Here is a 24,839-nt window from a genome sequence, read left to right as displayed (position 1 = left end):
CTTAGGAAGCCATAGCGGAGAAACTGAATGAATTCTTTGCTTCTGTCTTTACAGAAGAAGATGTAAGAGATCTGTCTGTACTGGAAATGGTTTTCAAGGGTGATGATGCAGAGGAACTGAAGGAAATCTCGGTGAACCTGGAATATGTACTGAGCCAAATTGACAAATTAAAGAGTAGTAAATCACCTGGACCCTTTGCATACATCCAAGGGTACTCAAAGAACTCATGCATGAAATTGCTGATCTGCTGTTAGTAATATGTAATCTGTCGTTAAAATCGTCTGTAGTACCTGAAGATTGGAGGGTGGCCAATGTGATGCCGATTTTTAAAAAGGGTTCTAGGGGTGATCTAGGAAATTATAGACCAGTAAGCCTGACGTTGGTGCCAGGCAAAACAATGGAAAATATTATAAAGAATAAAATTACAGAACACACAGACAAACATGGTTTAATGGGACAGAGTCAGCGTGGGTCCAGCCAAGGGAAGTCTTGCCTCACCAATTTGCTTCATTTCTTTGAAGGCGTGAATAAACATGTGGATAAAGGTGAGCTTGTTGATGTAGTGTATCTGGATTTTCAGAAAGCTTTTGATAAAAGTTCATCATGTGAGACTCCTGAGAAAATTAGTCATGGAAGGGGAGGCAAGGTTCTTTGTGGATTAGCAATTGGTTATTGGACAGAAAATAGAGGGTAGGGTTAAATGGTCATTTCTCTCAATGGAGGAGGGTGAACAGTGGAGTGCTGCAGGGATCTGTATTGCGACTGTGCTATTTAACATATTTATAAATTATAAGGAAATCAGAACAACAAGTGAGGTGATTAAATTTGCAGATGACACAAAACTATTCAAGGTTGTTAAATCACGTGCAGACTGTGAAATATTGCAGGAAGACAAGAAGTTGAAAGACTGGGCATCCTAATAGCAGATGAAATTTAATGTGGACAAATGCAAGGCGATGCACATTGGAAAAAATAATCCGAATCATAGTTACCTGATGCTAAGGTCTACTTTGGAGGTCAGCGCTCAGGAGAAAGATCTAGGTGTCGTTGTAGATAATACGCTGAAATCTTCAGCTCAGTGTGCGGTGGTGGCCAAAAGGTCAAACAGGATGCTAGGAATTATTAGGAAAAGGATGGTGAATAAGAATAATGCCTTTGTTTCACTCCATGGTGCGACCACACCTTGAGTATTGCATTCAGTTTTGGTCGCCGTATCTCATAAAAGATATAGCGGAATTAGAAAAGGTTCAAAGAAGAGCGATCAAAATGGTAAAGGGGATGGAACTCCTCTCGTATGAAGGAAGGCTAAAAAGGGCTCCTCAGCTTGGAAAAGAGACAGATGAGGGGGAGATATGATTGAGATCTACAAAATCCTGAGTGGTGTAGAACGAGTAGAAGTAAATCGATTTTTTACTCATTCCAAAAGTACAAAGACTAGGGGACACTCGAGGAAGTTACATGGAAATACTTTTAAAACAAATAGGAGGAAATAATTTTTTCACTCAATGAATAGTTAAGCTCTGGAACTCTTTGCCAGAGGATGTGGTAACAAACAGCGTATCTGGGTTTAAAAAAAGGTTTGGACAAATTCCTGGAGGAAAAGTCCATAGTCTGCTATTGAGACAGACATGGGGAAGCAACTACTTGCCCCGGGATTGGTAGCATGAAATGTTGCTGCTAATTGGGTTTCTGCCAGGTACTTGTGACCTGGCTTGGCCACTGTTTGGAAAACAGGATACTGGGCTAGATGGACTATTGGTCTGATCCAGTATGGCTACTCTTACGTTGTGTTCCAACAGTCCTAAATTATAGATACCTTATACTGAGCATAATAGACACAAGGCTCAGATGTTATAAAAATGGAGAAGCTGTTTATTATTTATTTTATTTTATTTTATTTTATTTATTTATTACACTTTTACCCCACATTAGCCTGAGAATGATTCAGGTTCAATGTGCCTTACATAACAAACAATTAAATGAATGATACACATTAAAAAGTATATAAACAGATTGTAAAGTACAATGAATAATGCTATAACATTGGCTTTGTAAAATAAATATAACATATATGATGAATTAACCTGGATGCAACTGTTCTTAAGGGTAGATGGATAAAGAAGATTAAATCATGATTAAGTTTGTAAACAAAGAAATAAAGATGAATAAATATGGGTGCAATTAGGGCTAGATAGGACTAGGGAGGAAAGAAAAAGTGAAATTAATTGTATGAATGGATAATGTTCAAATAGAATTCTTTGTTTTCTGAAAGGCTAAATTGAAAAAAATGAGTTTTCAGTAGGTTTCTGAAAGACAGGTAAATTATCTGTGCATTTAATTGTTTTTGGTAGAGAATTCCAAATTTAGTACTTTGATATGAGAAACTGGCATTGTGAATTGTATTTTAGATTATATTCCTACAAATAGGGAAATGCAGAATGAGAGAGTCTCTGGATGATGATATAGCATTACGTGGGGGTAATTAGGTAATGCTGTCATCAATGGCAGATGTATTCAGGGACTTATGTAAAATCTCCCAAAATGATGGTGCAGTATGTTAAGTACCTGTCCAGGGAACTAAGGTAGCATACCCTAGCCTAATCCTGAAATATAGGATACCTAACAACCCAAGCACTACCAGGCACAAATAGCAGTTCAGCCTGACAGGTGCTCACTCACATCACTGGATCCCCAGGAGTTAGGAGATGATGATGGTTCATAAGCAAGCACTCAGGAAGCAGGTAGCACTTCCCAAGAGCGAGCAGGAGAGGGATGCCACAGTTTTATCGAGCCTTCATCCTGTGGCAGGTTCGGAGCCAGCTAATGGCTATTACCTATGTTCGTCAGATAACAGCTCTCTAGCCAACTAGCTGATGTCACCTTCACGGAAGGGGCTCTTATACCCTCGGGTCTTGGTGCCAAAACGACTGGAGCATGATGTCTGTCCCAGGTATGGTAAGCAGGAGTTGGTATTTCAAACAGTTGTTTTGCCTTTGTTAGACTGGATATGTCCAGTCTCGCTATACCAAGCCTCTGCATGAGAGCTGACAATGTCCAAGTTTGTAAAAATAAGGTTCACTATCCAGCTTATTTTCGAAAGAGAAAAACGCCTATAGTGCGACCTAAATCGGGAGATAGATGTTTGTCTCGCAAAGGCGCCCAAATCGGTATAATCGAAAGCCGATTTTGGGCATTTCCAACTGCACTCCATCGCGGAAACGAATAAAGTTGACGGGGGCATGTCGGAGGCGTGGTGGAGGCGGACCTGGGGCGTGGTTATTAGCCGAGGAGAGATGGGCGTCTTTAGCTGATAATCGGGAAAAAAAAAGGCGTTTTTACCGTGATTTTGGGTCACTTTTTTTGGACCCTTTTTTTTTCACGAACAAGTCCCACGAAAGTGCTCCAACTGCCCAGATGACCACTGAAGGGAATCGGGGATGACCTCCCCGGACTCCCCCAGTGGTCACTAACCCCCTCCCACCAAAAAAACCCCACTTTAAAAACTTTTTTTCCAGCCTGTATGCCAGCCTCAAATGCCGTACCCACCTCCATGACAGCAGAATGTGTTCGATCCTCTCACAGCCTTTCCCTGGGTCAGATGTGGCTCTCGGGTGCACTACAGGGTCACATCAGCATTGCATTGTGGTGGGTGTAGGGTATTGGGCTCCATGATTTCATTAGCTTGTGTTACAGTCTCACGATGTTGGTAGTTGGTAGGCTCTTCTCCCATGGTGCTTTTCCCCCTGCCTACTGGGTCAGAGTGTGCCCTGTTGTGTTTCCTGTTGTAGTCCATGCGGTAGTGGCCATTTTTGTAAGCCAGTTTTAGTTCCCTTTCCTGTGTTAGCCACGTTAGAGAACTTAGTTCTTCCCTTGAATGTGGCTGAAAGAGGGCATTGTACAGCATTCTGCCAGCTCTGACCTACTGCTCATCTCAGTACCAGGGAGACTCGTTGCCAGTGGGGCACAACCTCTGATCTGCAGTTAACTGTGAGTAAAGGCGGTTATTCCAATAAAGGACGTTTTCGTAGAGATTAGTCTTCAGGTGTCCTAGAGGCCTGCATGTATGCAGGTCCCTGGAGCACTTTTAGTGGGTACCGCAGTGCACTTCAGCCAGGTGGCCCCAGGCCCATCCCCCCCCCCCCCCCCACCTGTAACACTTGTGCTGGTAAATGAGAGGCCTTCAAACCCACTGTACCCACATGTAGGTGCCCCCTTCACTCCTAAGAGCTATGGTAGTGTTGTACATTTGTGGGTAGTGGGTTTTGGGGGAGGGAGGTTGGGAGCTCAGCACCCGTGGTAAGGGAGCTATGCATGTGGGAGCTTTTTCTGAAGTCCACCGCACTGACCTAGGGTGCCCAGTTGGTGTCCTGGCATGTCAGGGGGGCCGTGTACTACGAATCCTGGCCCCTCCCACGACCAAATGGCTCGGATTAGGATGTTTTTGAGCTGGGCATTTTTAGTTTCCGTTATCGCTAAAAAAAAACAAACGCCCAGCTCAAAAACGTCCATTTTTTCGAAAATACGGTTCGGCCCGCCCCTTCACGGACCCATTCTCGGAGATAAACGCCCATGGAGATAGGCGTTTCCATTCGATTATACCCCTCAAAGTAGAATAGTGCTCTATGGTAGTGCTTTATGCAGGGTTTTGTCCCTACGTACCCTTTTTCATCGAGAATACTGATCATTTAACCCCACTGTTTACTATTCGACTCCTCCCTCTCCTTCTCTGTGCATATCCAGCAGATAGCCAAGACCTGTCACTTCTTCCTCTACAACATTAGCAAAATTCGCCCCTTCCTCTCTGAGCACACCACCCGAACTCTTATCCACTCTCTCATTACCTCTCGCCTTCACTACTGCAACCTACTCCTCACCGGCCTCCCACTTAGCCACCTATCCCCCCTTCAGTCCATCCAGAACTCTGCCGCACGTCTTATCTTCCGCCTTGACCGATATACTCATATCACCCCTCTCCTCAAGTCACTTCACTGGCTTCCGATCATATACCGCATACAGTTCAAGCTTCTCCTACTAACCTACAAATGCGCTCGATCTGCAGCCCCTCCTTACCTCTCTATTCTCATCTCCCCTTACGTCCCTGCCCGTAACCTCCGCTCTCAAGACAAATCCCTCCTTTCAGTACCCTTCTCCACCACCGCCAACTCTAGGCTCCGCCCTTTCTGCCTCGCCTCACCCCATGCTTGGAACAAACTCCATGAGCCCATACGCCAGGCCCCCTCCCTACCCATCTTCAAATCATTGCTCAAAGCCCACCTCTTCAATGTCGCTTTCGGCACCTAATCACAACACCTCTATTCAGGAAATCTAGACTACCCCAACTTGACATTTTGTCCTTTAGATTGTAAGCTCTTCTGAGCAGGGACCGTCCTTAGTTGTTAATTTGTACAGCGCTGCGTAACCCTAGTAGCGCTCTAGAAATGTTAAGTAGTAGTAGTAGGTAATTTGTCAAATGCCTTTTGAAAATCCAGGTAAACAATATCACCTTTCTCCACATGTTTTATTCACACCTTCAAAGAAATGTAGTAGATTTGGTGAGGGAATATCTCCCTTGTCTAAATCCATGTGGGCTTTGTCTCATTAATCCATGCCTAAGTATATGCACTGTAATTTTGTTCTTTATAATTGAATCTACCATTTTGCCGAGCACTAACATCAGGCTCACCAGTCTGTAATTTTCCAGATCACCTCTGGAACCCTTTTTTAAAAAAATTGGCATTAGATTAGTCACCCTTCTATCTTCCACTTTGTTACTTTTCAAGTTGTTAAATTGTCGCATTACATCTTCCAGGTTTACAGAGATTTTTTGTTTGTTTCTCTGGCAACTCAGCATTGAATACCATTTCTGGCATGGATATCTCCCCCACGTCTTCCTCAGTGAAGACTAAAGCAATGAATTCATTTAATCTCTCTGCTATGGCTTTGTGTTCCCTGAGTGCTTCTTTTACTCCTCAGTCATCTAGCAGTCCAACTAATTCTTTTACCGGCTTCTTGCTTCTAATATACGTAAAAATGTTTTTACTATGTGTTTTTGCCTCCAGCACAATAGTCTTTTCAAACTCTCTCTCTGCTTTCCTTATTAGCACTTTGCATTTGACTTAACATCCCTTCTGCTGTTTTCTATTATTTTTAGTTGGATCCTTCTTCCTTTTCTGAAGGATGTTCTTTTAGCTCTAATAGCTTCCTTCACCTCACCTTTTAACCGTGCTGGCTGTTTAGCCTTCCTTCCACCTTTAACACGTACAGTACATCTGGTCTGAGCTTCCAGGGTGGTGTTTTTGAATAACATCCATGCCTGATGTGTATTTTTGACCTTTACTGCTGCTCTTAAGTTTTTTATTTTTGTTTTGACAATTCTCTTCATTTTATTATAGTTTCCTTTTTGAAAGTTAAATGCTAACATATTGGATTTCCTGTGCTTGCCTACTCCAGATATTATATGAAATTACCATCACCTCCTACATCATGCGCTCCACTAAGGACTAGGTCTAGAATTGTTCCCTCTCTTCTTGGTTGCTGAACTAGCTGCTCTATAAAGCAGTCCTTGAATTAATCTAGGATGCCTTGATGTGACATTTATCCAGTTAATATCAGGGTACTTGAAATCACCCGTAGTTACTGTGTTACCCAGTTTGTTAGCCTCACTAATTTCCGATAACATTTCTGCATCTGACTATTCATCCTGTCCAGGTGGACAGTAGTACACTCCTATCACTATACTTTTCCTGTTTACACATGAAATCCATAGGGTTTCCAAGGTGTGTTTTGTGTCCTGCAGAATTTTTAGTCTATTAGATTCAAGGCTCTCTTTAACATATAGTACTATCCCTCCACCAATTCAGTCAACCCTTTCACTGATATAATTTGTACCCTGGTATGAATGTGTCCCATTGGTTTTCTTCCTTCCATCAGGTCTCAGAGATGCCTATTATATCTATCTTTTCATTTAGTATAATATTTTCTCTGTCTCCCATCATATTACTTAAGCTTCTGGCATTTGTATACAGACATTTCAACAATGTTTGTTATCCCTATTTGCAACTTGCTCAGCAATAGACAGTGATAATTTGCAATCTTTAAAATCTGTCTGCTCTTTATTTAAAGACACCTGGTTTACTCTAGTGTTTAGGATCGGTTCAAGGGACGACTGGTGCCCCCCCCCCCCCCAATTGCCTGTAATCCGGTATCTCCACTGTCTTCCCTTGCTGGTAATCCAGTATCTCCTCTTCTCAAGCCCCCACCCCACGCCCGATAATAAATGACATCAAAACCGGCATTTCTCCTCTTTTCCCTTCCTCCTATCCTGTGAATACTGAACTGCAGACAGAAGGACAGAGGGAAGGAAAGATGCTAGAATGAGATTTTGGCACCCTTTATCACTGGCGCCTTTGGCCAGTGCCTCATTTGGTCCATAGGTTGAGCTGACTATGGAAGATGGGGGCATCCCTTGCTTTCGGGATGCCCTATCTTCCTGTTTTGGTAATATTCTTCAGAGATACCTTGTTCCAAACGATTTGCTTTTGAGCAAGTGTCGGTCTGCCCTTAGATTCTAGTTTAACAGCTGCTCTGTCTCCTTTTTTAAGTGTTGATGCCAGCAGCCTGGTTCCACTCTGATTGATTGAAGTGAAGCTTATCTTTCCTGAATAGGATCCCTCTTCCCCAGAATGTTGCCCAATTCAATACAAAGCTAAAACTCTTATCCCTGCACCATCATCTCATCCATGCATTGAGACTCTGGAGGTCTCCATGTCTCTTGGGTCCTGCACGTGGAACAGGGAGCACTCTGCTAATTGCCCCCACTTCCAGAAACTAGTCCTGTAATTGCCACACCACCCTGCCCCAAAACCTACCCTCTGCAACTGCTCCTTCAACCTTCAAATTGCCTCACTCCCAAAACTTACCCTCCCTTGTCTGACCCTTCAAAACTTATCCACCACCCTGCATACTGCTCTTCCTCCACAACTATCCTACCATTATGCAAACTGTACCCTCCCTCAAAAAAATACCTCACAACTGTCCCACCTTTGCACAAACTGCACCAACCCTCATCCCCCAAACTTTACTTCCCAGCTACACCCCCCTCCCAAAAGATAAAATACACAGCAGATACGTACACATGTAGAGAGGACTTGGAAAGAATATCATGAGCCATGCATTCCATACTTTCCTCACTTGTCCAGGTAAATCTTATGCAGGCAACTATTTGTCCAGACAGTGTTTAGTCGGGCAGAAAATTTGAAAACTCAAGGTTTGTCAAGCTAGCTCCACAAAATTAGCCCTACCAACCTTTTGAATATAGACCTTGCTGCAAATAGCTTAGGTTACAGTTCACAGCCCTTATATGCCTATCCGGGTGAAATGGCTGGAAGAAATGTGCAGAACTAGTTTCTAATTGAACTTTTTATCACTCGCCATATGATACTGAGCAAGTTGCTTAACTTCCCAACACTGAAGATTAGACTGAAAATATATTTGAAACCATATTGTTTTATACTGTTTTGATGACAATGGAGGAATAAAACGTTCTTAAAGTGTCAGTGCATACTGTTGTAAACACTGATCAGCAGTCCTTGTTATCTAATTTAATGCATCTTCTGTAATGTCTTTCCCTTTTTCTACAGACCTCTGGTGAGAAGGTGAGCAAATTAAGCCTGGTGGACTTGGCAGGCAGTGAGAGGGCTACAAAAACCGGAGCTGCAGGCGAGAGGCTAAAGGAGGGAAGCAACATCAACAAGTAAGCCTTCGGAAACTTCTCTCCCTATGACAGAAGAGCACAGGAAAAGACAGTGTTTGCTTTTATATGAACTTCTTTGGTTACACATGGGTATCAGACTTCTGACAAATCAAGTCATAAGTGATCTTGATCAGTTTATGGGAGCTTGTTTGACATCTCAGTCTTGTCTAGGGTTACCATATGTCCAGGTTTACCCAGACATGTTCTCTTTTTGAGAGAACCGCAGGGCGTTTGGGCGGGTTTTTCCATTCTGCCCTTTTGTCCGGGCAGGCTGGCGGGCCTCAGGGTGCCCTCCCCCCTCACATACCTTAACGTGCCCAGTTATATGTTTTATCAATAGACCCCTGAGGCAGGTGCCTTCATACTGAAACACGGTCCGTGTCGGGTCTTTCAGAAATAAAGATTTCAGTTGTCTCTGTCTTGAAGGCCTAGCTGTGCTTTTTCTTTTGGTTGCTTTGTATTTCTGAAATATGGAATTTATTTTATTCTCCAGTTATCTCTTATTTATAAAACTACTTCTTCTACACCCTCTGACACAAATTAAATTCCTAGAATTGCTCTAGAAATGAATGTGTGATAATAAATCATCTTTAGTAATCTCTAACATGAGGGATGAAGGCCTTAGTGATGCCACAGCTGTACCAGACTGAAACAGAATGAAGAAACATCAGACATCTATATGCAAAACTGAGCAGGAAGAGGACATCCTTCCCTACACCTTCCTAAAATGAAAACAAAGATTTACTAAGTGGAAATGCCAGTAGTTTTCTGCATGAGGGAAACTGTTTTCCCTATTCTGTTTTATTAGCTATCTTTTGATTGGAGTCCTTAAAAACAAATTTATGAACCTGAAATCCTAACTTCTATGTAAAAGTACCAAGTCAAATTATATTTACAAGTAATAGGTCACACATAGCAGTGTTAAACTGAGGTGGATTATCTTGTTGACTGAGCAGTTTTTGTTTTTTCTAAACACTTACCATATAAAAACAAGATTTGTGTGGATGTTTCCAGCAGCTTTACATAATGTAGTAGAGTTTCCTGTGAGTGCCTTCGAATTGCCCCACTATTTTTTTCAAGCAGTCTGCACTTTATGCAAAACTAGTTTGGCTGTAACATTGACCACTGGGTTATTGACGATGTGTGGCTTTCTGCTGTGTGGCCTCACTGTGACATAGAAGTCTTCCCTTTCTGGATATAATGTAGATTTATGACTATGGAAGTCATGGGTCATTATAACACATTGTAAAATGTTTCACTGGGAATTAATTAGAGATCAGATTAACAGCTGTCTGCTTGAGCTGCTGTGTGGAATAAACTGGAAGAGCATTAAAGTTTATGTCCCATACATAGTATTACACTCTTAACAGCTCGGTGGATTTATTCCTAAAGGTTACCACATTTGAAAGTTTCATATGGAGAGGTTTACTTATGTTAGATTTATCTTAACGTTTTAAGAGGGTGAGCACTGAAACAAGGTAGCACCAAACAGTATTTCTCTATATTTTATTTTAATTATATTTCTCTAATCCTTTATGCTTTAAAGAGATTACAGTGAAATATTTGGTATGCTCCTCATCCATTGCGATTTATGCTCAGAGAAGGAGGTGGTCAATTTTATTTTAAAAAGGGGCTAATATTGCTCTGCTGGTAACATACCGCTAAAGAGGTATCTTGGTTGATGTTTATGGGAGAGGTTTTGTGTTGTGGTGACTATTCCTCTTTCATCACAGGGCTTATTGACAGATTTCCATGTTACTGGGAACAACAATTGAATTTTGACTTGGCTATCTTCCTCCCCCCCCCCCCCCTCCCCATTTCTTCACATCCTCCCCAGTTATTGATACTGATTTCTGATTAAACAGCAGGTTGTGGTGATTCTCTTCCTCTTTAATGTGTCTAGCACCATAGTACACCTTAATATTGGTTCCTATGAACAAGTGAACATGGGTCTTACCAGGCTGCTGATCCAGTTCATTATTCTTACAGATCTGTCAAGGGAAGATAATATATGTGAATCTAATATTTAAAAATGTGATGAACTGCTATAAGGGAAATTTCTGTCTTTACATTTCCTCTTCATGTTGATATGATCTGCTAAATAGCTTTCTCTTCCATATAGGTCCCTCACAACACTTGGGCTAGTTATCTCGGCACTAGCAGATCAAGCGGCTGGCAAAAACAAAAATAAGTTTGTCCCATATCGTGACTCTGTACTCACTTGGTTACTCAAAGTAAGTATAAATCTTGCTTACCTTAGGGATAACAAAGGTAATGTTAGATCTCATATTCAGCTGGCCCAATCAGCATCTAAAGTTAAGTGCCAGTACTTCACTTTATTCATATATTCAGCAGTAATATCTGTTTAGCAGCTTATTACCACTGACAAATGTACAAGCACTGGCTCTGCCTTTGTCCCATTCTGATGCTGGTACCTTTTTCCACTGAGAAACGTTGGCCATTTAGTTAGCTAAATAGCCCAGCTTGATCCATAGCATCACTGAAAATAGATGAATAAATAAGTTCTGCATTTACCACCTGTATGCAAATACATATATTACTTTGACAGACCATTGTAAATTATCTGTCAATGATATCACTTTTTTATTTTTATAAGTATTTTTCAACTTAAAGCTAAGAAACACTTTAATGATAAGGCAATTTATGCAACACAAAAGAAAGGAAATAATAAATATGCTCCTTTAGACCTCAATAGAGAAGCAAAGTTAAGGAAATAAAGAAAAATATACCAACATACATTTGCTTCCGAAAAGCCCTAAAAACATACCTTTTTCAAAATACATTTAATGACAATGCAGAATAAAGGAAAAAAAAATTAGGAAAGAGATGTCAGTCTTATAGCAGATTGTAAGCTCTTTGAGCAGGGATTGCCTTTCTTCTATGTTTGTGCAGCGCTGCGTACGCCTCGTAGCGCTATAGAAATGCTAAATAGTAGTAGTAGTAATTATGATACGTTAAGCGTGTGGTTATTCAGGATTATTAGTTTGTTACTAATTATTGTATTTTTGATTTGCTGTGCTTTCCTATCAATTATTGGATTTCCTAGATGTTACTATGAGTGTTTTTATATGTTTTAAAATTTTTCTTTTATGTAAACCGTTTTGTTTTGCTAGTAATAAGTAACGGTATAGTAAATAATAAACGATAAACAGAAGACATAGAGAAGATACTGTATAACCGGATTTTCAAAATGCGTTTGACAAAGTACCTCATGAAAGACTCCAGAAGAAATTGGAGAATCATGGGATAGGAGGTAGTGTCCTATTGTGGATTAAAAACTGGTTAAAAGATAGAAAACAAGAGAGTAGGGTTAAATGGTCAGTATTCTCTATGGAGAAGGGTAGATCGTGGGGTTCCCCAGGTGTCTGTGCTGGGACCGCTGCTTTTTAACTTATTTATATATGATCTAGAGATGGGAGTAACTAGTGAAGTAATTAAATTTGTTGATGACACAAAGTTATTCAAAGTTGTTACATCGCAAGAGGGTTATGAAAAATTACAAGAGGACCTTACGAGACTGGGAGGACTGGGCGTCTAAATAGCAGATGACGTTTAATGTGAGCAAGTGCAAAGTGATGCACATGGGAAAGAGGAACACGAATTATAGCTACATCATGCAAGGTTCCACGTTAGGAGTCACCGACCAAGTAAGAGATCTAGGCATCGTTGTTGATGATACGTTGAAACCCTCTGCTCAGTGTGCTGTGGCGGCTAAGAAAGCAAATAGAATGTTAAGTATTATTAGGAAAGGAATGTAAAACAAAAATGAGGATGTTATAATGCATTTGTATCGGCCCATGGTTACTACCCAAGCTGCAAAGGACTCAAATACAAATCAACTTATGCATCCAGCTTCTCCTATATAAGCACACAACTATGAAACTCATTACCAAACGCCATGAAAACAACGTATGACCACCTAAACTTCAGGAAATCACTAAAACTAACCTGTTCAAAAAGACATAACCTACCGATCCAACTTAAATGACTGAACCCTATAGCACAATGAAACCTAAACTCGTACTGGACATAACTTAACTCTTCCTCCCTACGATTCCCTAATGTTTCTGTTAACATGATCTTTATTCTATCACAACATCACTTTGTATTTGTTCATACCAGAATTGGCAATCGACTTTACGGTACTATGTATGCCACATTGAGCCTGCAAATAGGTGGGAAAATGTGTGATACAAATGTAACAAATAAATAAATTAGAAAAGGTACAGAGAAGGGTGATGAAATTGCTAAAGGGAATGGGACGACTTCCCTATGAGGAAAGGCTGAAGCAGCTAGGGCTCTTCAGTTTGGAGAAAAGATGGCTGAGGGGAGATATGATAGAGGTCTATAAAATATTGAGTGGAGTGGAACAGGTAGTCGTGAATCATTTATTTGCTCTTTCCAAAAATACTAGGACTAGGGGGCATTCGATGAAGCTACAAAGTAGTAAATTTAAAACAAATCAGAGAAAAATTTCTTCACTCAACGTGTAATTAAACTCTGGAATTCGTTTCCAGAGAATGTGGTAAAGGCGGTTAGCTTAGTGGGATTTAAAAAAGGTTTGGACGGCTTCCTAAAGGAACTGTCCATAGACTATTATTAAAATGACTTGGGGAAAATCCACTGCTTATTTCTAGGATAAGCAGCATAAAATGTATTGAACTTTATTGGGATCGTACCAGATATTTGTGACCTGGATTGGCCACTGTTGGAAACAAGACGCTGGGCTTGATGGACCTTTGGTCTGTCCCAGTGTGGCAATACTTAACGTACTTATGTACTACAGTAGCTGGTTACGTGTTAATCTCTGAGGGAGCTGAAATCAGGGTCTTGGGTTCCTCCCTAGCATTTATGACATCTAAGAGGTGTTTCAAGTTAAAGAAAAAGAAATTACCACTACATGACAACAAAAGGTTGAATCAAAAGGACCCCGAGCACCAGAATTCTTGACACATTGCTTGAGTTGCATGTGAAATGAATGTAACTCTAGAAAATGCTCACGTATATGTCTAAAGTATGGTCAGGTTCCACTGTTGCTGTTATTAACTGCTTTGTTCTGGCAACCTTCCGAAATGGGAGGGGAACTGCATGAAAGTAAAAAAACCTTGCACAGAGGATTATCATGTGTCTGTTTTCTTTTTCTTCTCTACGTATGGATTACAATGAGGGGAAGGGCCTAGGAGCCCGGAGGTCCTTCTCTCACTCCGTGGGGAGGAGGTCAAATGTGGTATATGTTCCCGAAGAGGGGGCCGGTGGCCTTACTGGAAGCGGGCTGAAATTCTGGACCGTTTGCGGGTCCGGAGGGACCGGAGGCCAGGGAAGTCCCTAACAACAAATTCCAAGTTGTTTAACATAGCAGTGCACACCTGAGGTGCCAGTGTTACCAGGAAGTGTTGCCATGCTTTTTGAAACCACTTCTTTACCATGTTCCCAGCTGTGCTAAGTGTGTTTATTCTGGCCTTTTCTCTATGTTGTGGCTGTGTTTTTTGTTTGTGGGTTAGCGTGTGTGTTGGAGGTGTGTTATGGTGTGCAGCATTCTGTTGTTCTGTTTTATCAAGGGTGTGTTGAGATCTGAGATAGAGAGAGAAGGGCAGAGCCTGCACCGTTTTTTTTTTTTTAATTTTCTTGTTATCTTCGGTGGGAGGGTGCTTTGATCTTCTACATGTAGTAGGGCTTTTGATGTGGTGTTGTGGTTGAGGGGGTTGTTGATTGTGTGAGAAGGGCAGAGCCTGCACCCTTCTTTTTGTTTGTTGATGGCTTCGGTGGTAGGGGGCTTTTGATCTGATAGGTTAAAGTGTGTGTGTCTGTCGGTACAGAGGCTTTTGCTGATGGGAGGCTGCAGATAATGTGCTGTGTAAACGGTGAGTCGTATGGTAGTCGTTGGGGGAGGAGGTGGAGGGCGGTGTTCCGACATCGTAGAAGAGAGTGAGGGAGAAGTTGGAGGGTGGTGTTTCTAGTTTGTTAGTTTGTATTAGTGAGGGAGTTAGGCGGTAGCATTTTGGGGAGTGGGGTGTGTGAAGGGGGCTGTTTCTGGTTGACGTGGTCTTGTCTTGGAGGGTGTGGGTTGTTTTGGGTGTGGGGGTTAACCTGGTTTTCCAGAAAGCGCTGATGCCCTTCTTTTTTGTCCGTGTGAAGAATTTATTGCGCTGTTGGCGGGTTTTTTTTAATACGTAGGATTTCACTTTGACTCGCGCTGCTGTGCTGTGATTGGGAACAGGAGCACGAATGCTTCAATGTTTTTGTCCACGCTGCCAGCTTCAGAATGTTGCAGGTGGTTTTTATTATATAGGATTGCACCACCATTAGTAGAAATAATTGCAACCAAATGCTTCTTATAATTTGATATCGGTCTTGCATCACTGTTGCAGAATCGTAGCTGACTCTTCTTTGCAGAATTGCTTTAATTTAGACACATTTTTATGATGTTGTGCATTAGCTGCTCATTTCATGTCCTGCAACAGCACCTCTATTGGGTTCAAGTCAGGACTTTAACTGGAGAAATCCAAAACTTTGTTTCTTTCTCCTCAGCTATTCAGATATAGACTTGCTTTTGTGTTTTGATCATTGTCTTGTTGCATGACCCAATTATGTTTCAGCTTCAGCTCACAGATAGATGTCCAGACATTCTCCTTAAGCATTTCTGGTACACTGCAGAATTCATGGTTCCTTCAATAATGGCAAGTTTTCCTGAGTCCTGAGACAGCAAAGCATCCCCATACTATAACACTACCACCATCACGTTTGACTGTTGGTATGATGATCTTACTGTGGAATGCAGTATTTACTTTACGCCAGACATAATGAGACCTGTTTTGTCCAAATAGTTCCACATTTGACATATCTGTCATAGAACATTATCCTAAAAGGCTTAGGAATCATCCAGGTGTGTTTTTGCAAATATGAGACAGCATTGATGTTACTCTTGGGTAACAGGCCGAACCTCACTACTCTCCCATGAATTTCACTTTTTCCTAGTTTCTCTTTTATTATGGAGTCATGAACACTGTCCTTGGCTGAGACTGGAGAGGTCTGCAGTTCTTTGGATGATGTTCTGGGATATTTTGTGACGTCCCAAATGAGTTGTTGCTGCACCTTTGGAGTAATTTTGGCATGTTGGCCACTTCTGGGAAGATTCACTAGTGTTCCAAATCTTCTATGTTTGGAGATAATGGCTTTCTCTGTAGTCTGGTAGAGTCCTAGAGCTTTAGAAATGACTTTGTAACATGTTCTGTACTGATATATTTCTCATCTCTTCAGGAATTTCCTTTGATTGTGGCATAGCATTCTTGTAGAAACTTTGTGGTGACTACTTCTCTCTTATGGTAATATATACTGAGGTGTAGATTCAACAGGGCTGGCTGATTAACTAAAGGGGCAATTACTTTGGGCACTTTTACTAAGCTGCAGTAAAAAGTGGCTTTAATGCGCCCTTATGTACATTGATTAAAGTTTTTAATCACATGATTAATTGCATGATCCAAAAGTAAAAGACTTGAAATTAATTTAGCATGTACTTATAGTTGTTTACATTTTTGATTGTTACTAAACATTTAAATAGCTTTGTTCAAGTTTCCTTAACCCCCCCCCCCCCCCCCACACACACACACACAATTCCTTCAGGCATGTAAAAGGCAATTCTATAAGTGTGCACCAATTAAGTGCCAAAAAGTGGCCTTTATGAATATATTTTTGGGTTTAGCTGGCTTCTTTCTCAGTAGTAGCTGTAGGTGAGCTACATTCAGGTACATTAGGTATTTTTTTTTTATGTTACTGTTGCTCAGAGTTCCAAAAGATTCACGAACTTCAGAATGCTTATGAGGTTCATCTTAAACTAGTGTATGTTATAGTCCAGAAATGATTCATAGAAGATAGGAAGGACAAGAAGATTTTAGGAGTTTCCATAGTAATAGCATTTGATATGAAGTTCCTCCCATCCCTAAAGCCATGAAAATCTGGGAGCATATTATTTTTTTCTTTCCTTTAGATAGTTAAAATTCAAATTCGTTTTAGTTTGAAAACCCTAGAGTAACGTGAGGATCATTTAGTAACATGGTCTCTGTATAGTATATTAAAGCTACCATTTAAAGAAGCAGGTCAGCCTAACCAAAACAGTGTGTAATTGTGTTGAGCATACATCTACCATAAGAAAAATATTTTCAGTTAACGCTACAGCGAAACCACACTATTAGAATTGTGTCTCCAGTGTTTTTCAGCATGAGGATAGTGGACAAAATCCTCTGTAGTCAAAAAATTGTATAATGACCTTACCTGTTGGTACAGCTCAGCAGGGACAAAATAGGAAATCTGACTGAAGGGGAAATCTTGAAGTGAAGAGGGAAATAGGGCCAGCGAAAGCGCAGGCAGAAGAAAAAAATGGCTAAAGATGTTAAGAGAGGTGACGATCTTTTTCAGATATATTGGGGAAAGAAGAAAAGATAGAAATGGAATTGCAAGACTGAAAGATACTGAGAATGGCTATGTAGAGAGTGATAAAGCGAACGTTCTAAACGATTATTACTCTTCAGTGTTCACGGAAGAAAATCCTGGAGAAGGACCATGGTTGGCTGCCGAGGACAATATCTGGCGGGGTTTGGAAAAGGTCTGGACGGCTTCCTAAAAGAAAAGTCCATAGACCATTATTAAATTGACTTGGGGAAAATCCATTGCTTATTTCTGGGATAAGCAGCATAAAATGTATTGAACCTTTTGGGGATCTTGCCGGCAGTGGCGTAGCTAGGTGGGGCGCCAGGGGAGCGGCCGTTCCCCCAAAAGGAGTTCTGCTGGCGCCGGCGCCTATTGTTTTTTCATTGCGCAGCACTGAAAATGGGCGCCAGTGGAAGTCCGCTCTCGTCCCCCCTGCGCCATCAACCTGGCTGAACCTGGCTATGCTTCTGCTTGCCAGGTATTTGTGACCTGGATTGGCCACTGTTGGAAACAGGATGCTGGGCTTGATGGACTTTTGGTCTGTCCCAGTGTGGCAATACTTATGTACGCATAATGCTTGGCTGCTCTGCACTGGCTTCCCCTCCTTAGGAAGGAAATCGTTTGCAAATGAGCTAACAGTGAGCAGCTCATTTGCATGCGATTTCTTTCATGCATGCCCGTTCCTTTCCAAATCGCTAAGGGATCGGTAAGGGAAGGGCTTTTTCCATTCAGTTAGTGCATCAGTTAGTCCACTGCAGTGACCCCTAGGGTGCCCAGTTGGTGTCCTGGCATGTCAGAGGGACCAGTGCACAACAAATGCTGGCTCCTCCCATGACCAAATGACTTGGATTTGGTCGTTTTTGAGATGGGCGTCCTCGGTTTTCATTATCCCTGAAAACTGGGGACGACCATCTTTAAGCTCGACCATCTCAACATTTATGTCGACCTAAATGTTGAGATTTGGGTGTCCCCGACCGTATTATTGAAACGAAAGATGGACGCCCATCTTGTTTCGATAATACGGGTTTTCCCGCCCCTTCGTGGGGACGTCCTGCGAGGACATCCTCAGGAAAACATGGGCGCCTCGTTCGATTATGCCCCTCTACGTATTAAAAAGGGTGGCAGGAAGGTCAAACAGCCAGCACTGTTAAAAGGTATGGTGAAGGAAGCTATTAGACCCAAAAGAACATCCTTCAGAAAATGGAAGAAGAGTCTGACTGAAAATAATAGGAAATAGCATAAGGGATGTCAAGTCAAGTGCAAAGCGCTAATAAGGATGGCAAAGAAAGACTTTGCAAAGAAGATTGTGTTGGAGGGAAAAATACATAATAAAATCTTTTTGAGTTATATTAGAAGCATGAAGCTGGTAAAAGAATAAGTTGGACCGCTGATGACCGAGGGGTAAAAGGGACACTCAGGAAAGACAAGGCCATAGTGGAGAGATTATTTACTTTGATTTTGGTTAAGCAACTCTTACTATATACCAGCTGAAGCACTACCCCTGAAGAAGCCTCATGAGTGAAACGGTTGGGCCATCATCGGGTATTTAGTGTTTTCTTTTATAACAAATTGCAACACACCTCCTGTCCCAATCCCTATATTCCCCCTTCAAACTGAATACAAAATCCTTATGCAGCATAATTGCCACCTCCACAACTTTGTGACCACCTCCCTTCCAGCTGCAGAATATTTGACTGTAAAGTCTTAAGTTTAAGAAATGCTCATCTCTCCTCTGCAGGTGCATCTCCTTAAGCATAGTTACCATCTAGCACTTTTTCTGCAGTTCATTATACAGTTGCCCCCTCTTCCTTGGCTGATTCAGTCCATTAATGTTCCAAGACCTCATTATCATTTTAGATTTAACCATCCCCAACTCTGCCCATCTTTTCTGACTTTTTCTTCCAGCTATGTAGCCACTTGTGTTCTTCAAGGATTGATTTTGTCCCCAAGTTTATTCAACATCTCTCTTGCTCCGCTGCTTAGTCATATCGTCCCACGGCTTTTAGCCCTTACTGCTAAGCTGATGATTTGCAGATACTTTTTTCTTTACTCTCTTCATAAGGAGTTCATTATGCTTTATTTCTTTTATTGCCCTTTTGTAAATTCAGTCTGCAGTTGATGCCTTAGTGTTATTAATAGTTGTGTTATAAATAGTTGTTTTACATAGTAATATAGTTGATGTAGGCAGGAAAAGGTCTATTGGTCTATCTACTCTGCCGAATCATTATTGTCTGTGCAGCAAAGATATGTATTCCAGCTACCAACTGTAGAAACTTGACCACTTGTAGGATATTGAAATATTGGGTAAGCTATCTAAATTGTCTAAAGTATCTTGTTTCCAACAGTGGCCAATCTAGGTCACAAGTAAGTGGCAGAAACCCCAAATAGTAGCAACATTCCATGCTACCAATCTAAGGACAAGCAGTGGCTTCCCTATGTCTGTCTCAATGCAGTAAGTTTGGGTTGCAGTTGTGACAGGGAAGCAGGAATCTCGTCAGAGGAATCTGTGTTTCTACTGAGGTGCTGTGGGCCAGAAAAATTAAGATGGTGTGCTGCGTTTTGGTTCGTGGGTTGGACAAGACTGCTCTACATCTTTGTCTGTTTCAGTAGTAACTTACTACTTAGTCTGTTCTGCTGAATTACTATTTGTGTCTATATCTCCATGATATTTCTCTTTTTTTCTTTTCATTCTCCAGTTTAATACTATATTATAAGCATACGATGAAAGAAACAAAAAAAATGCATCACATGATCTGCAGCTAATGCTGAAAAATATAACATACATCCTTTATTCCTCTATCCCCAGTATTTAAATTCATTAGCACTTCCAATGCAACAAATATATTTGAATTCATTTATATAGTTTAATGCAGAATGATTTACATTTGTTTTCTTTACAGGACAGCCTGGGAGGAAACAGTAAAACTGCCATGGTGGCTACAGTGAGCCCTGCAGCAGATAACTATGATGAGACCCTCTCCACACTGAGGTACGCAGATAGAGCAAAGAACATTGTCAATCATGCTATAGTGAATGAAGACCCTAATGCACGAATCATCCGGGAGCTTAGAGAAGAAGTGGAGAAACTTAAAGATCAACTCAGCAAAGCAGAGGTACAACTCTTCGTTAGTTAAATTTGAAGCAATGTTTATGTACTTTTTAATTGAGAGCACATATGGCTTTATAAGACATCTAGGTTGTTTGCTTTCTTTTTACAAAGCCAGTTTATTTTTTAACTTGATAAATAAGAGACAATTTGAAGTCTAAAATGCTGTGTCTTAGACTTTGATGTATCTTTCACTGATACCACTTCACAACCACTGAGATATATCCTGCTTAGTATTACAGCTGAAATTCTGTAGGGGTTCTGGTTTACTATTTTTCTGTAAAATAAGTTAGTTTCATTTGTTTATCCATCAACAGTCAGGATGAGTCAGAGGTGGGTGGCAATTGACAGTATCAACAAACATATCTGAGCTTAGAAAAATCTGATGCATGCGTATTGGGGCAGTCCTTAAATAAAGATATCTGCCATTTTATTTATTTGTAGCATTTGTATCCCACATTTTCCCACCAATTTGCAGGCTCAATGTATCTTACATTGGCCGGAATGGCGGTTGCCATTTTCGTGTAACAGGATTACAAATGGTGTTGCGTTAGGGTGCATACATACGTGGAGACATACATGGAACATGAATTAAATGGGATAGCTCATGTTGTAAGTAAATACTATTTGCAGACATACATGATAAGGAAAAATACATTAATGTGATGTAATAATATCTCTAAGTAATAGATTAGATTGTACCATACATTAGATTGTCGACTATAGGGAGGCCCTATTCGACATACAGTTTACAGTGGTAATGCTTGATCATTAGTATCACAGAGATTAGGCAGTCGAGCGATAAAAGTTTATCTTGTATAGATCAAGTATAATATTAATATTTAGAATGTAAGATGGATGTTTATGGTATGCCTTCTTGAAAAGGTCCGTTTTCAGTAGCCTTCGGAAGATGGTTAGGTCTTGTGTTGTTTTTATGGCCTTCGGTAGTGCATTCCATATCTGTGTGCATATGTATGAGAAACTGGTCGCGTATATGGATTTATATTTCAGTGCTTTACAGTTAGGATAGTGGAGATTGAGGAACGTGCATGATGATCTTTTTGCATTTTTAGTAGGCAAGTCTATAAGGTCTGACATGTAGGCTGGGGCTTCCCCGTAGATGATTTTATGGACCAGGGTGCAAACTTTGAACGTAATTCTTTCTTTTAGTGGTAGCCAGTGTAGTTTTTCTCTTAGGGATTTTGCGCTTTCGTATTTCGTTTTCCCAAATATGAGTCTGGCTGCTGTGTTTTGAGCGATTTGTAGCTTCTTGATGATTTGCTCTTTGCATCTGGCATAAATGGCGTTGCAGTAGTCTAGATGGCCTAGCACCATCGATTGTACTAGGCTGCGGAATACTTCCCTTGGGAAGGAAGGTTTGATTCTTTTAAGTTTTCACATTGAGTAGAACATTTTCTTTGCTGTATTTTTCGCATGGTCTTCCAATGTGAGATTTTGGTCAATTGTGACTCCCAGAATTTTCAGGCTCTCTGAGACCTTAAGTGTATAATCTGGGGTATTTATGGTATTGGGTTTGTTTGTGTTATGTTGTGAGAACAGGATGAGACATTGTGTTTTTTCTGCATTTAGCTTTAGTTGGAATGCATCCGCCCATGAGTTCATTATTTGAAGGCTCTGTGTGATTTCATTTGTGATTTCAGTTATGTCTTGTTTGAACGGGATGTATATCGTGACATCGTCAGCATAGATGTATGGGTTAAGTCCTTGGTCGAATAGTGATTTGGCTAAAGGTGTCATCATTAAGTTAAACAGGGTTGGTGAGAGCGGGTAGCCTTGCGGTACTCCATATTCAGGCTTCCATGGTGTTGACGTTTTTGAGTTTGAGATCACTTGATAGGATCTTGTTGTTAGAAAGCCTTTAAACCATCTGAAAACATTTCCTCCAGTCCTGAAGTAGTCTAGTATGTTCGGGAGTATTTGGTGGCTGACCATGTCGAATGCACTGGACATATCAAATTGTAGGAGTAGTACATTGTTTCCAGTTGCAATTAGTTGTTTAAATCTGATGCATGTGTATTGGGGCAGCCCTTAAATAAATGTATCTGCCATCATACCACAATACGTCATCTTTGCCTGAAATCACCATTACCCTTAATTATATAACTTTTACCCATTCTACTTCTTTATTAAGTCCATATGGGTGAAAGGTCTGCCATGTGAAGATTATTCGCTGTTCAATTTTTAACAATTTTTGTGATAAATTACCACCCTAACATATTATGTACCAAAACTGAAAATCTTAAATCATGGCTAGAATGCTTCATATCCTTTCAACGGTTAACAAGAGGCACTTCTAAGCAACATTTCTGATATTGCTTAAATGTTCACCAATCCTCAATTTAATTTTTCTATTTGTTTCTCCCATATACCATTTTCCACAAAGGCATGTTATAACATACACTACCCCTTCAGATAAACAATGTACTTGATTTCTCAAATAAAATGGGGTTTTTTTTGCATGTGATTAAACAAAGAATTACCTTCTTTTGCATATTTACAATAGCTACATGATGAACAAGCGGTAAATCCACCCACATTGATAGATTCCCTCTGTTGAATCTTTGTGAATGACATTAATTCAGCTAGATTACGCCCTCTTCTATATGCAAATTTTGGTTTCTCCTGAAACACTGAATGTACTTTCAATATGTCCCAATATTTGAGAATCCCCTTCCATAATGCCATAGTTTGAGAGGAATACGGTAATATGCATATTGTAGTATGGTGAGGTACAGATTTCTGGGAGTCCTGAAGTAACAATTCCCGTTGAGTATACTTGGCTCTTTTATAAGCTTTTTTTATGATTCTCGAGTATTTCTGTTGTAAAAACCTATCAGTCATTATTCTTTCATTCTTTAGAAAAGTCGGTTTATCAGAACACAAACGTTTAACCCTAAGAAATTGACCAATGGGCATACTTTATCTATGATGTTTTGGATGGTAACTAAAAAAATGAAGTAAAGAATTGCGATTGGTATCTTTTCTATAAAGAGAAGTTACTAAGAGGGGTATAATCGAAAGGGACGCCCACGTTTTGCTGAGGACGTCTTCACAAAACATCCCAATGGAGGGACGGGGAAACCTGTATTATCGAAACAAGATGGATGTCCATCTTTCGTTTCGATAATACGGTCGGGGAAATTTAGGTCGTCCTTAGACATGGTCGTTTCTGATTTTTGGCGATAATGGAAACCAAGAACGCCCATCTCAGAAATGACCAAATGCAAGCCCTTTGGTCAAGGGAGGAGCCAGCATTCGTACTGCACTAGTCCCCCTGACACGCCAGGACAGCAACCGGGCACCCTAGGGGGCACTGCAGTGGATTTCATAAATTGCTCCCAGGTACATAGCTCCCTTATCTTGTGTGCTGAGCCCCCCAAAACCCACTACCCACCACTGTACACCACTACCATAGCCCTTGCTAGCCCTTACGGGTGAAGGGGGGCACCTAGATGTGGATACAGTGGGTTTCTGGTGGGTTTTGGAGGGCTCATATTTACCATCACAAGTGTAACTGGGGGGGGGGGGGGGGGCCTTGGTCCGCCTGCCTGAAGTGCACTGCGCCCACTAAAACTGCTCCAGGGACCTGCATACTGCTGTGATGGACCTGAGTATGACATTTGAGGCTGGCATAGAGGCTGGCACAAAATATTTTTAAATATTTTTTTTGAGGGTGGGAGGGGGTTTGTGACCACTTGGGGAGTAAGGGGAGGTCATCCCTGATTCTCTCCGGTGGTCATCTGGTTAATTCAGGCACCTTTTTGTGCCTTGGTAGTAAGAAAAACAGGACCAGGTAAAGTCGTCCTAGTGCTCGTCAGGGACGCCCTTTTTTTTTCCATTATGGGTCGAGGACATCCATGTATTAGGCACGCCCAAGTCCCGCCTTCGCTACACCTCCGACATGCCCCCGAGAACTTTGGCCGTCCCTGCGACAGAAAGCAGTTGGGGACGTCCAAAATTGTCTTTCGATTATACCGATTTGGACGACCCTGTGAGAAGGATGTCCATCTTCCGATTTGTTTCGAAAGATGGGTGTCCTTCTCTTTTGAAAATGAGCCTGTAATTGTCCTTCTTGAAGAAAGACAGTGATATCAAGAAAATTAATGTGATTTAAATCACATTCCATATTGAATATAATGTTCTTATCACACAAATTCAAATAATTATTGAACTCCCTCAACTTTTGCATGTTACCTGTCCAAATCCATAATATAGCGTCTATAAAACGCTGCCATATCAAAATTTGTTGCATGTATTGAGATGAATAAACATATTTCTTTTCATACTGTGCCATACATAAACAAGAGATAATGGGAGCTACAGTAGCTCCCACCTTTACTCCTCTCACTTGTAAATAGTAAGATGGTTCATACATAAAATAATTGTGATCTATCACTAAAGCTGCCATATCCTTGATTAATTTCTGATGCGGTATCGTTAAACGTTTTATTTAGATAATCAGCTATAACAGATTTTGCCCCATCTTGTGGCATATTCGTATATAACGCATTAACA

General features: G+C 40.9%; 1 protein-coding gene across 1 annotated transcript in view; it reads left to right on the top strand.

The window, feature by feature from the left end:
* The window catches only part of KIF13B (kinesin family member 13B), a 427,996-nt gene that overhangs the window by 188,121 nt on the left and 215,036 nt on the right, over nucleotides 1-24,839 (top strand). Inside the window, exons 9-11 of the mRNA XM_030198710.1 lie at nucleotides 8,640-8,752; nucleotides 10,875-10,986; nucleotides 20,098-20,310. Of these exons, the coding sequence (XP_030054570.1) occupies nucleotides 8,640-8,752; nucleotides 10,875-10,986; nucleotides 20,098-20,310 (438 nt within the window). The remainder of the gene's footprint in view (nucleotides 1-8,639; nucleotides 8,753-10,874; nucleotides 10,987-20,097; nucleotides 20,311-24,839) is intronic.

The sequence above is a fragment of the Microcaecilia unicolor genome, chromosome 3, assembly GCF_901765095.1.
Source record: "Microcaecilia unicolor chromosome 3, aMicUni1.1, whole genome shotgun sequence".
Classification (NCBI taxonomy): Eukaryota; Metazoa; Chordata; class Amphibia; order Gymnophiona; family Siphonopidae; genus Microcaecilia; species Microcaecilia unicolor.
This window is presented reverse-complemented; position numbering and strand designations above follow the sequence as displayed.